We start from the raw sequence: 14,098 nt of genomic DNA, 5'->3' as shown, positions 1-14,098 counted from the left end.
AATTTATTTGATTCCTAATATTGTTAATATTCCATCTGGAGTTTCCATAGTTTGATTGTGGGTGTTCTCTGTTTGGCAAAAATGCCTAGTCAAGAGCTTAATTGTATGGCTGTCTTCTGGTTGTGTATGTCTTCTATCCAACAACTCCTCTATATGGTGAGCAGAAGTTTATTCTTTTCATAATACTGTTGTTGTTCAAATGCATAAGAGCTCTACTTTTGAGGGTGGGCTTTATCCGAAAGCCTAAATATTTCTAGTATTCTTTTTTTTTTTTTTTTTGTACCTGTCTGCATCTCAGTGCCTCCTCTACATGGGAGTAGCAATTTATACTTTCCTTGTTGTTATTCCATCCTGGACTTTCCATAGTTAAACAAATGAATAATGAACTCCAAATGGCTATGTTATATCACACCTGCCCTTCAACTTACCGATGACTAATTTACATTGGTCCCGTAGTCCTTGCCACAAATTTCCACTAATTTACATAGTCCACAAGCAGCTGTACAGCACATGGCAGGAGGTGCTTTCTACTGCTGCTACACAGTCCCTTTCCTGATACCTGTGCAAATGAGGTGCGAGAAGAAAGACAGCCCATGCCTCTTCATGAGCCCTAATCTCACTTTTTCTCTTATGGACACCTGACAGTCAGTATACAAGAAATAAAAGTGAGTGGATCACCAACAGAGAATAGAGACTGAGAATATCAAGAATTTAATAAGTAGCTGCTGAAACACCTACAAAAATAGTCACAGAATTCACTGTTCTCCACTAAGGCTATTTAGTGCTCAAATTAAACTCAGAATTGAGAGCTCAGTGAAACTTGAAATAGAAGGCTCTAAAATAATTAATGACACAAGGAAGTTACATCATTTGGGAAGGGATGTCTTGATTGCAATAAATACAAATACAAGGTCAAATTCAGTATAACTGCAAATAATTGGTTTAAAAACTAATTTTAACTACTGCAAACCTGTTCACTGATATTGTTTTAGGGGATAAGGGTAGATAAACCTATTCATTGATTTCATCTAATGTGAATCAGACATACATCTTTCAGCAAAAACCACTAAGCAAATATGTGTATTTGTATTGTGGACAGTGTGGTGATACATGCCACTCCACAGAAGTGATGTATATCCGTACACCTTTGGGAGTAAAGGAGACCACTCACCAAAGAGTAGAAGCACTGAGTTGGAGACAGGTTCATGACTACTCCTTTGAGTGGGAGATATATAAACAAATCCATGGCACAGCCATGGACACCCACATGGCATTCTTCTACACCAACTTTTTTATGGGCTATCTAGAGGAAACTTTTCTAGCCTCCAAACACCCCTTGTGTGATGAACTGCACTCATGGCCAAGACACCATATCCTCATTCTGTCACAATCTTAACACCTTCTCTCCTATCCACTTCAATTGGTTCTCCTCTGCCCAATGTCCCACGTTTCTGCGTGTTGACCTTCACCTCCATCTAGACCCCTGTCTATGTTAAACCTACTATCCACTGACATTACCTACATTTTGACAGCTGTCATCCCTTCCACCTCAAAAAAATTCCTCCCACACAGCACAGGCACACATGGATGGTATATCTGCAGTGTTAAGAACTCCCTTGCACAGTATGCTGAAGATCTCACAAGGGCCTTCACTGACAGGCACTACTCCCAAAGCTAGTGTAAACAAATTTTTCCTTGCCTTCACCTCACACACCACCAACCCTTCCACTACACCTACGAATCAGCTAGACAGGCAATGTCAGCCTGGACTGGGACAATGGTATAATATGCTTTGCAAGGGCTTGTCATTATGCCCTGAAATGAGGGACATCCTACCCAAGATCTTTCTCACTCCTCCATAAGTTGTGTGATGTTGCCCACCCAGCCTACACAACATCCTAGTCCAACCCTATGCCACTCTCACTTCCAACCTAAATGCAAAATCTGCCCAATCCATCTGCCCAACACTTCCTACTCGAATCCTATCACAGGCTTATCCTATCCCACCAGAGTCCAGGCCACTTGCAAAAGCAGCCATGTGATACACCAACTCTGATGGTATGAGAAACAACCAGATGACCACCAGAATGAATGGCCACTGCTAAATTGTGGCCGAGACAAAAATAGACCACTTGGTGGTACAACGTGCAGCTTTGCACAACATGCTCAATTTCAATGGCTGCTTCACAACCCAGGCCACTGGAACCTTCCCTCCACCACCAGCTAGTATGAATTAGGCAGGTGGTTATTATCTCTGCAATACATCCTTTGCTCCCTGCACCATCCTGGCCTGAATATCCATTAATTCTCTGTCCCCAGATGCTCCAACCAACAGCTGCCTCTTGCTCTGTCCTATCACTTCCTCAAATTTCACCTTTCCACATCACATTCGTGGTGTGCTGCTCCCCACTGTCTCCAACACCCATGCATCACATGACAAGCATGTGTACCTGCCATTTCTCCCTCCAGTATTCCTAGCCAGCAAACCAGCTGCCTTCCTCTGAGCTACTAGCAGCCCATCCCCAATCCCTTTTCCTGCCTCCTCCCTCTTTCTGCCTCTACCATCCCACCCGACACAACCGACATCCCACCCTATCCATCTGCTCAAATGCACTCCAGCTTGTACTGTACAAGGGCACACACACACACACACACACACACACACACACACACACACACACACACACAGATATATATGTGTGTGTGTGTGTGTGTGTGTGTGTGTGTGTGTGTGTGCGCGCGCGCGCGCCCCTATCGACAACTCAATTCTTCAGCCTTTTGGTGATGTCTCCTTTACTCCTAAAGTACAGGGTGTACATGTACACCTTCAATTAGTTATTGCACAAGAATCAAACACTGTACAGATATAATACATATGTCATTTTGAAAAGAAACCCTAAAAGCTTTTTTTCATGTATACCGGCACAGCGTAGTTTGGTAATTTGACGATAGCCAGCACTAGTTGCAAACATGGCGTGTTCAGGTGTGGAGTGAGCTGTTTCATGAAATGGCCTCTCCAATCACCAGGTCTCACTCGATGTAACTTTTTTTCTGTGGGGATACATTCAAGATCTGGTGTATGTAGCAGAGCTCCGGGAGAGAAACTGGGATGTGACTGCCACAGTCAGTATGGCAAGAATTTGAGTACTCATGGTTTTCACGGTGAGTGGTTTGCATATTGAATGTTCAGAAAAAAAAACAACTTTCAGAGTTTCTGTTCAAAATGCAATATATACGACATCTGTACAATGTTTAGTTCTGGTGCAATAATTAATTGAAAGTGTTCTTGGACTTTATGTACACCCTGTATTTGCAGTTTACCAGAACTTTTTCACCATTAATAACCTTACAACTTGGTTCCTACAAATGATACTTGCAACTAAAAGTTATTTGTATAATAAGAAAATTATAAAATAAAATAAATTTTAAAATAAAATTAAATGAATACTGTTCATTGGTTTTCTTTCTGTTTTTGCACACGGTGAGCTATATTGAGGGCTGACACACACCTTCAGCATGGGATGTTAATCACAGTTGCTTTGTGAGAGAAAATACTGCTCAGACTTGGCAGTATGTATTCCACGGATTGCCATCCTGCCCTGGAGATGTGCAGACTTCTGAAGAACGGTTATATTAACAACAGATGGTTGTTATAAAAGATGAAAAAATAACTTTAAAAAGATTACTATGACTCTCTCTTGTAAACTCAGTGAACGGGCAAAATATTCAAGAAACAGAAAGGTCCATAACAATAATAATTAAAAACAATTCTTGGGCTCAATGTAAAAATCTGTTTGAAGAGTTGGGGATTCTTCCTGGATCATCAGAGTATGTATGCCAACCTAGTATGTGCATTAAGAAAAACATTATTAATGGCTATGCTAACAGCTCATCTGAGGTATTATACAAGGTTCTTCATCTGCCTGTAACAACCTAATTTTATGCAACCCCCAAACCCCCACTGCTATAGCTGGCCTCCATAAACCATGAGGGAGATTTTCATATTCCCTCACTCATTATGTACAAACTATTAGTCCTACAGAAAAATAGAGAGGAACTTTTTGCAGATAATTTCATGAAGTTAAATTTTATTCTGGGATATATATTTTCTAGAGGCCACAGTTTTCTAGTTATTATAAGAAAACATACAAAAGTGTGATTCAAATGCACCCATACCCAGCCCCCACCAGTATGTTTTTCATGGCACTCCCTCATACCACTGTACAAATATTTGTGACTCCACAATTTCCGACATATGACCTTTTCTGGTATTCACTGACTGACCTTATTATGCCGCTGGCTTCGTCGAGCACTTACAAATTGTAAAAATGACATTTGCGTAAATTTTAACTAACAGTTTTGTGAAATATAATAGAATAAAATAAAAAAATTACATTGTTGTGTTTACATGACTACAAAATTACTGCTCTTGTAAGTGTTAAGTTTGTATTGAAGTGTCAACATAATTAGATTTAGCATAACTTTTACAAAAGTCATTTTTCATTCATTACCCTCATGGGCAGGTTTACATTAATGATGTTAACAAAAAAGACAACTATGTTGGTGGTATAATACCCCAATAAATAGAGATAAATAAAAATGATGAATGTCAGGAATAGTTTGTGTATTTGGAATTGTTTTTTCAGTGGTAGGATGGGGTGCCACAAACAACATACCAGAAATTCTGACTGGTGAGGAATGAGTATGGACTGAAGGTGTGTTAAAGACCACTTTTGTACATTTTTCTCGAATAACTTAAAAACCATACATAACTGAGTACAAAATTTTACCACATTAAATTTCCTTCATGAAGGTCCTGCTCATTTTTTTGGTAGGGTGAAAGAATATGAAAATCTTACACATGGTTTATGAAGACCAGCTATAGTACTGTGGGTTACATAAAACATGTTCAGTACCAGCAACTGAACCACTATGTATGTTAACAATCATAAATACTGCCTTGTGCACAACAGAGATGACCACCTTAGGCAAGAAACCCTGTATCCAGCTGAAGGAGGAGGAACAAAAGATCTTGAGTGACTGCTGGAGCGTGAATAAACAAACAGAACACTGGATACTTGGAACAAGCAGTAGCTATAGGCTTATAACCCAAAACCTAGGTTGTGCAATAATGTTAGTAATAAATTGTGAAACAAGGCTGAAAAACGGTGTTTAGTTACTAAATAAGACTGACTATCAACTAACAAAGTTAGTACTGCCTCTACTGATGCTGCTGCCACCATTAATAATGATGATGATGATGATGATGATGATGATGATGATGATGATGATGATGATAATAATAATAATAATAATAATAACAGGATTCTTTTCTCTTTTTTAATAATAATGGGTGCATACAAGAACAATGGTGACCATTACTGTTGCTTTAGTACAAGGTGTTTCAAAAATGACCGGTATATTTGAAACGGCAATACAAACTAAACGAGCAGTGATAGAAATACACCGTTTGTTGCAATATGCTTGGGAGAACAGTACATTTTCAGGCAGACAAACTTTCGAAATTACAGTAGTTACAATTGTCAACAACAGATGCCGCTGCAGTCTGGGAAACTCTATAGTACGATATTTTCCACATATCCACCATGCGTAGCAATAATATGGCGTAGTCTCTGAATGAAATTACCCGAAACCTTTGACAACGTGTCTGGTGGAATGGCTTCACATGCAGATGAGATGTACTGCTTCAGCTGTTCAATTGTTTCTGGATTCTGGCTGTGCACCTGGTCTTTCAAGTGTCCCCACAGAAAGAAGTCACAGGGGTTCATGTCTGGCCAATAGGGAGGCCAATCCACGCCGCCTCCTGTATGTTTCTGATAGCCCAAAGCAATCACACGACATCGAAATATTCATTCAGGAAATTAAAGACGTCGGCCGTGCAATGTGGCCGGGCACCATCTTGCATAAACCACGAGGTGTTCGCAGTGTCATCTAAGGCAGTTTGTACCGCCACAAATTCACAAAGAATGTCCAGATAGCGTGATGCAGTAATCGTTTTGGATCTGAAAAATGGGCCAATGATTCCTTTGGAAGAAATGGTGGCCCAGACCAGCACTTTTTGAGGATGCAGGGACGATGGGACTGCAACATGGGGCTTTTCGGTTCCCCATATGGGCCAGTTCTGTTTATTGACGAAGCCGTCCAGGTAAAAATAAGCTTCGTCAGTAAACCAAATGCTGCCCACATTTATATCGCCGTCATCAATCCTGTGCACTCTATCATTAGGAAATGTCTCTCGTGCAGCAATGGTAGCGGCGCTGAGGGGTTGCCGCGTTTGAATTTTGTATGGATAGAGGTGTAAACTCTGGCGCATGAGACGATACGTGGACGTTGGCGTCATTTGGACCGCAGCTGCAACATGGCGAATGGAAACCCGAGGCCGCTGTTGGATCACCTGCTGCACTAGCTGTGCGTTGCCCTCTGTGGTTGCCATACGCGGTCGCCCTACCTTTCCAGCACGTTCATCCGTCACGTTCCCAGTCCGTTGAAATTTTTCAAACAGATCCTTTATTGTATCGCTTTTTGGTCCTTTGGTTACATTAAACCTCCGTTGAAAACTTCGTCTTGTTGCAACAACACTGTGTTCTAGGCGGTGGAATTCCAACACCAGAAAAATCCTCTGTTCTAAGGAATAAACCATGTTGTCCACAGCACACTTGCACGTTGTGAACAGCACATGCTTACAGCAGAAAGACGACGTACAGAATGGCGCACCAACAGACTGCGTTGTCTTCTATATCTTTCACATCACATCAGCACCATCTGTTGTTGAAAATTGTAACTACTGTAATTTCGAAAGTTTGTCCGCCTGAAAATGTACTATTGTCCCAAGCATATTGCAACAAACGGTGTATTTCAATTGCTGCTCGTTTAGTTTTTATTGCCGTTTCAAATATACTGGTCATTTTTGAAACACCCTGTATATATGTCATGTTATTCTCTTCTGAAGCTGGAGATGTTATTAAGTTCACTAACATAATGCAGGAGGTTATTCCTGAGTTGGGTTCCTGTAACTAAGAAGAAATCTGATTAAGTGCCTAAAGGATGGAGAGGGACAGAAAGGAGTTTCCTCTTATGGGAATGGGTGTTTCTGCCACATTGTTCAGACAAGAGCACAAAAATTGATAAGAAATATGAGGGACTGTCCATGTTAATAAGAGAGCAGAGAAGGCAGAATGTATGCAAGTCTCCACACTTGTCTGCATGCAGTCAGGATAGTTGTGCAGATTATGGCGAAATATGATCAAAGAATTGAACATCAAGATATAATTAATAAAGACATTCAAAACCACTTCCAGGTGCTGTGAGCTTTCCTGAGAAAGACCTTGCACAATAACATAGCTGTAATCAGTAATTGAAAGTATAGGTATTTGTACAAGTTTCTTTTTCAGGTCAAGAGAGAAGAGCTTTTATATTTTTGTAGGACATGGATATGCCTTGCACATGACGTATACAAAAACAGAAAAGATCAAAAATATCAATGAGATGCAATTAGATCTGGTCAATTCATAACTTTGTGTAACAATTTGGAAGACATGAAATGGAACATTCACAGAGGCTCAGTTTTGTGCCAGATTGCAATACATCAGTAAACTAGTTGAAAATGCAAACCATCTACAAAGAAGATTACCTAAAAAACACTCACATAGGTAATCTTACAAAATTGCACAAGTGTGTTGCTCTCCCACCAGATAGAACTAACAGGGATATTAATTGTGAACAAAGAAGAGCAGCACAAATAATCACAGGTTTGTTTGTCCCTGTGGGAAAGCTTGATGAAAATACTGAAAAAACTGAACTGGTAGGTGCCTGAAGACAGAAGCAAACTACCTTGTGAAAGCATACTTACAATGTTTCAAGAACAAGTATCATGGGAGCAATCTGGGCATATATTACAGTGTCCAAAATATTGATCCCATAGCAGCCATGAAGACAAAATAAAGCTAATTACAGCTCACACAGTGGTATCTCAACAACCATTCTTCCCATGTTCGATTAGATTAGATTAGATTAATTATTCATTCCATAGACCCACAAAAGAGGGAATCCTCCTGGGTGTGGAACATGTCAGATAAACACATTACAAAAATGTACTTAGAGAAACTTGAGTTTCATAAATTTTAATGATCCTCAGTCAATAAACAGTAAAATTATGTACATGATTAAAATTAAACTTCTAATATTTACAGGTCTGATACTTACATCTGCTTTCATTAAATCCATCATTCACACAGAAGATAGTTAATGGCTATTACAACCATACATTAAAGGAAGAGAAAGGTGTTCTAATAACTGGTGCATTGGGAAGTATCTTTTTCCATGTACTTCACAATAGTTTATAGAGTATAGATGTATACGTGGACTGATTTTCTACAGGAAGATAGACTACATGCAGAGATTTTATTGTTTTCCTTAGTCTAGGACCAACATATTTGTAATCCACCTCAAATTTACTGCTGCAGTGTTTCAACAGGAACAGAATAAAGTTAAGCCAAATCAATTATGTAAATATAAGGCTTATACATAATCTTGCTTACTTTCCTGCAGAGTCCTCATCTTTTGCTGCTTCAAGTTGTCTAATTCTCGCACTCAACAGAACATCATTGCCAATAGAGGAATCCTCTTCTGTTGAACTTTCAATGTTCTTATCATCCATTACACTCAATATTCAAGCTAACCCTGTTTAAAAGAGAGCACATGTGGAAAAATTACAGTTGAAAGTGGTAACATTTTCTAAATTTTTATTTTTAATTTTACTGCTCCTTAAGATAAACTTAACAGAAGAAATACTGAAATCCATGAACTATAAAAAAATGTCGGGTGTGACAATACACTTTTCCAAGCAGTCTATCATATAATATATCTGAGTTTTCAGGGTCCACAAGAATGTAATGAAACTTTCACAACTGACATTTCACACTATAGATTATACATCATGTTGTATTTCACAACTTTGACATATGGCATAGCACGAAAAAATAATGCTTAGGGTAACTTTAAATGAAGGATATCTTTACAAACTGAACAGTGCTTCCCCCATTAATTCCTGTGTATTAACTACAACAATCAATATTTTGTGGACATTAAAGGTAGTTAAATATGGTAACAGAAATAATATAAGGAATAAAGGCAACAATTCACCAAATAATAGAGGTACTGAGAAGTTGAAGGCACATTAAGAAGACTGAAAACATTACTAGCTTTCAGTTAAATCTTTTTCAAAGCTATAGAAAATTGTGTATTGTACTGCTTGAAAGAGGATTTATCTGAACGCTAGTAAAGTTCTCAGTCTTGTTAATGTGTCTTCAACTCCTCAACACCTCTTCTACTCAGTGGGCTTTTATCTTAACTCCTCAATTTGGGGACAGTTAAGACAGCTATATTTACTAAGGCAGCACACAAACATATCAGAGACACACCTACAATGACATTCAAAAATCTGTGCCTGATTGGGACTAAGACCCAGATTTACAGCTTACTGCGAGTAGTCACATTAATCATTAGGCTACTTGAGAATGCCTCTACATCAGACTCAACTTTCAGTCTGTGTGATGTTTCTGCTTATGACATCCAAACCCTGCTATCAGACTTCTTCAGCTAGGTATGTAGGAGCAACAAACAGCACCGTTGGGGAAATGGAGATGGTAGAGGATGGTGGCTACAAGGGAGGGAGAGTTTGAAAATCATAGCTGGGAAAGTCAGTACTTATTAAAGTGTGAGTCACATTTGGATGTGTGCTCGTGTAGCGTAATTGCTAAGGTTACTGCTCTGAATAAGCAGCAAATCCTGATTTGAGACCCAATCTGACACAAATTTTCAACTATCACACAAATTTTCAACTATCACTTAATATTCATCAAACTACAGGTTCAGAATATCGGAGTGGTTTGCACCAGTATCATTTCATGTCACTCACCTTCATTGATTTCATCTCTGTCAGTTGTTGTTATTGTTGTTGTTGATGTAGCTCACCAAGCTACTGCAATCTGCTTACTCTAGTCATCTCTAGGTCTCCTTCTATGATCCCCCCCCCCCCCCCCCCCCCCCGCACACACACTCACACTTCCCTTCAATACAAAATTGGTGACCACTTGATGTGTCAGAATGTGTCCTGTCAAGTATTCTGCAACCATGGCTCAAACTTTATTAGTGCACTTGTTCAATTCTAATGCTTTTAATTAATTTCGTAACAGAAATAGGCATCCTGAAAACGATGACAAAATTTTTGGCTGGCGTAAGAATTTATTGGTAGGCAAGATGCAGCATGTTAGCTCAGGTAAAGGATCATCAACAGAAATAGAAGCAACTTTGGATATGTCAGAGGGAAATATGTTGGGACCTTTGTCATTCAAGTTGTATATTAGCCCTATCCGACCCAACTTTTTTCTGGAAGTAGGGTAATTTTTTTTTTTACCCTAAAGCTCTTACAAGATTTTCTTAATGATTTTAGATGCATTTTTTTTTTTTAATTGCGTTTTGATTCCCCCCAAAAGGAGCGGACGTGCAGCAGAGCAGCTTAGTATGCCGCTTTTCAGTCTACATAATTTTTAAAACATAAGAAGAAGATAATAAACAATAAAAGCAGGTGACAAAAACAGTGACTTAAATTGTAAAATGGCGGACAATTGTGGAAGTTAAAACATAAGGCAAAGGGTTGGCGATGCTAATAAAATACACAGGAAGCAGACAGGTAAAATGGTAGACAGACAATTAAAAAAACACAGTGACATTCTGGTTTTTGTTCACAAGAGATATAAAGATCACACCTGGCAACAGTATGATTTCTGTTGGCAACACTTCAGAAAAGACGCACAACACTCTACACTCACTTGAAACACTTACTAAAAAGTTCACACGAAGATGACACACCGCAGCCAAGGGCAGATGGGGGTGACCTGGACAGATGAGGGGGTGGGGGAAAAAGGGGAGGGGAGGAGAGGAGAAGAAAAATGAAGTGGGGGGGGGGGGGGGGTTAGATGCAAGATTTATATAAGTATTTGTATCCATTTTCAATATGTGTTTTGTAGATCTGGCTTCTTTTTACAGACTAAAATAATTAATTTTGAACTATTCACTGTTGTAATAAATACTTTAATAATTCAATAATTACCATAAAAACAATAATAATATTCAGCTATACAGTGGAGTATAACTAACCAACAACTTTCGTGAATTCTGGTGGTCACAAGCTGCTGCACACTGTTACATTCACTTGCTGATGTTTTTACAGTGGTGCCCAACAAGTGGGAGAAGCTGTGCATTAATGAAAAATCTGAACATTCACAGATGTGTACATGAGGTTTCCATTGAGGAAAAATATTTCTGTTGCAGCTACTACACTCTAAAAATTAATGTACACAATTGTAGCCAGAGGGTCTGAAACGGTTAACGGCTTGGCAGACAATAATTATAGTAACCTCAGGCTTTTACTGATGATGCAGTTATCTATAATGAATTACTATCTGAAAGGAACAGCACAACTATTTAATCAGTTTTTGATGAGATTTCAAATATGTGTAAATATTAGCAACTTGTTTTAATTGTGCAAAAAACATAAAACTGAGCACTTTACAAATTTATTCAGGAAGGAACATCCAATGCCTGTAGCATCAGCGAGCCACAACTGGAATCAGGCAACTTTCAGAAATTCCTGAGTGTAACAACTGGTAGGGAAATCAAATAGGATGATCAGACAGGGTCAGTTGTAGGTGACAAGTCAGACTGAATTGTGAATTGTGTTTTATTCATCTCATGATGTACATTTGCCATCCATTTGGTTTGTGTACAGGAGACATTTTTACATTAATAAATAATAGCACTACAATAAAAAATAATACTATAAGGATATTTCTTGGAATATGTAACACACTGTTTCCAGCTCAAATTTCCAGTTTGTCCTGCATGAATTCATCCACTGAGTAATAACACTTCAGTGTCAGTACCTCATCTAGCTTTCTTTTAAGTGAATCTTAATTCATCTGCATCAACTTGTTCCCTTTTAATTTATTACAAATCTTCATTCCCATGTATTGAGGCCCCTGGGCATACAGTCTCAAGCTGTGGATGTGCCTGCCAGTTAAAATTTTTATCTACATTTAAACCTAAGAATCTGACTGAGGCAGCTTCTTCTATATCTTGGTTATTGTGTATGGTCTTAATCTGCTCACATTTTGACTGTTTGGTTTTGAACTGCATTATGTGAGTCTTAGATATGTTTACGTTCACCCAATTTAGCTGAAATCACATTTCTAAGGTGATAAAGGTACCGATCACAAATTTGGTTCATGTTAGGATATTGTGAAAATACAGTGTATAAGGTGTATTCAAAAGTAATAAGAATTTTGTAATTTTGCATGTTGTATTAGCCCAATTCATGTAAATTTTTGTTATGTTGGATCATGTTGTACATTTAGCCTGTTATCAGCTACAAAAATGGTTACACCTGTTTTGGTAGTATCAGTGGTTATTTATTTTATATAAAAGGGATCAGAGAATTTGTATAAAATTTTGCTGTCAGAACAGTACAGAGTGCAGCAGAGTTTTAGAAATGTTAAATATTTTTTTGTGAGTCTTCTATGGCAAAACAATGGTTTATGAATGGTACAAGCATTTAAAAGAAAGGTGAAAAGATGTTAATAATGAGCACTTTGGATGCCCCTGCACATCATCAACGGATGAAGTTGTGGAAAAAACGAAAGAAATTATTATGAAAAATCACTACATCACTATCAGAAAAGTCACTGATGATGTTAGTATGTCAATTGGCTCAAGTTATTAAATTTTTTGGGCATTTAGGATGTGAAATGTGTGACCGTTTTGTAAACAAAAACAGTGGCAAATGCATGTTATTCAGGAATCACTTGGTGATCGTTAATAATATAACTATGGCCATCATTTGATTAGTGTGACTATTTAATATTATATCCTAGTGTATAATATTGTATAGATATATAAAGTACTGCTACATCATAGGAAACACAATTTAATAATATTACTATGTTCAACATCAGCCTGTACTGCTAAAAGTAGAGTTAGGGAATTATGTAATTATGTATATGATAAGGCTAAAATTGACATGTCTCCTGTACAGCATGATCAGATGATCTGTAAATGTATGTTATGAGACAAATAAAATACAAATACAAAAAAGTCAACAATGAAGAAAAAATACTGGAATGTGTCATAATAGGTGATGAAACAAGGGATTTGGTGTTCAAACTAAGGCTCAATTATCCCAGTGGAAACATTTTGGTCAACTAAGACTGAAAAAACCTCGAGAAGTGCAGTTGAATGTGAAGGTTATGTCTACTGGGTCCTTCAATTTGAATGGTAAAGCGCACCATCAATTCTTACGATAACATCAGAAGATCAGAAAGGACTATTACAGGTTCAACATCATTTGCATGAAGCTATATATAAAATGAAAGCTCGAATTTTATGGGAAACAATTCATGGCTTTTGCCACACAATAATGTACCTGCTCACAGTTCATTGTTTTTTGAAAATTTTTGGCCAAAGAATATTGTAATTGTTCTCCAGCCTCCATATTCACCAGATGTGGTCCTATGTGACATTTTTTGTTTCCAAAAGTAAATAAAACCTTAAATGGTCTTCAGTTTACAAGCATAGATGAACCTGTAGCTAAGAGAGCTAAAAATCTATCCCAAAAATCAGGTTCCAGAAGTGTTTTGAAGCTTGGAAAAAGCACTGACATAATCATATAATGAAAGGGATAACAATGATGTAGACAAATAATTGAATTTCTTTAAAAATAAAATAAAATAAAAACTCATTTTATTTCCTGAACTGAAATTGTCAAGCAGTCCATGGCAGTATGGACTGCAACTTTAATCTTGTGCTGCTCAGTTGCAGACAATGCATACAGTGTGTGGAATAGCTCCAGTCATGCCAAACAAGTGGACATACCACACAATGAATCATGATACTTTGTCACTGGCTGACAAGCTATACTGCCAAGTCAGTATCATTTTCCCTAGCATCAGATGCAAAGTGCCAGTGAAGAAGAAAAAACTAAATCATCTACACCTATGGCCTACCCCCTTTCTGCATTCCAACC

At 38.1% G+C, this 14,098-nt stretch overlaps 1 protein-coding gene across 1 annotated transcript in view; it reads right to left on the bottom strand.

The window, feature by feature from the left end:
• The window catches only part of LOC126291451 (uncharacterized), a 104,547-nt gene that overhangs the window by 78,375 nt on the left and 12,074 nt on the right, over positions 1–14,098 (bottom strand). The window contains exon 2 of the mRNA XM_049984964.1: positions 8,559–8,700. Within this exon, the coding sequence (XP_049840921.1) occupies positions 8,559–8,677 (119 nt within the window). The 5' untranslated portion in view covers positions 8,678–8,700. The remainder of the gene's footprint in view (positions 1–8,558; positions 8,701–14,098) is intronic.

Source organism: Schistocerca gregaria, chromosome 9 (genome assembly GCF_023897955.1).
Source record: "Schistocerca gregaria isolate iqSchGreg1 chromosome 9, iqSchGreg1.2, whole genome shotgun sequence".
In the NCBI taxonomy this organism is placed as follows: domain Eukaryota; kingdom Metazoa; phylum Arthropoda; class Insecta; order Orthoptera; family Acrididae; genus Schistocerca; species Schistocerca gregaria.
This window is presented reverse-complemented; position numbering and strand designations above follow the sequence as displayed.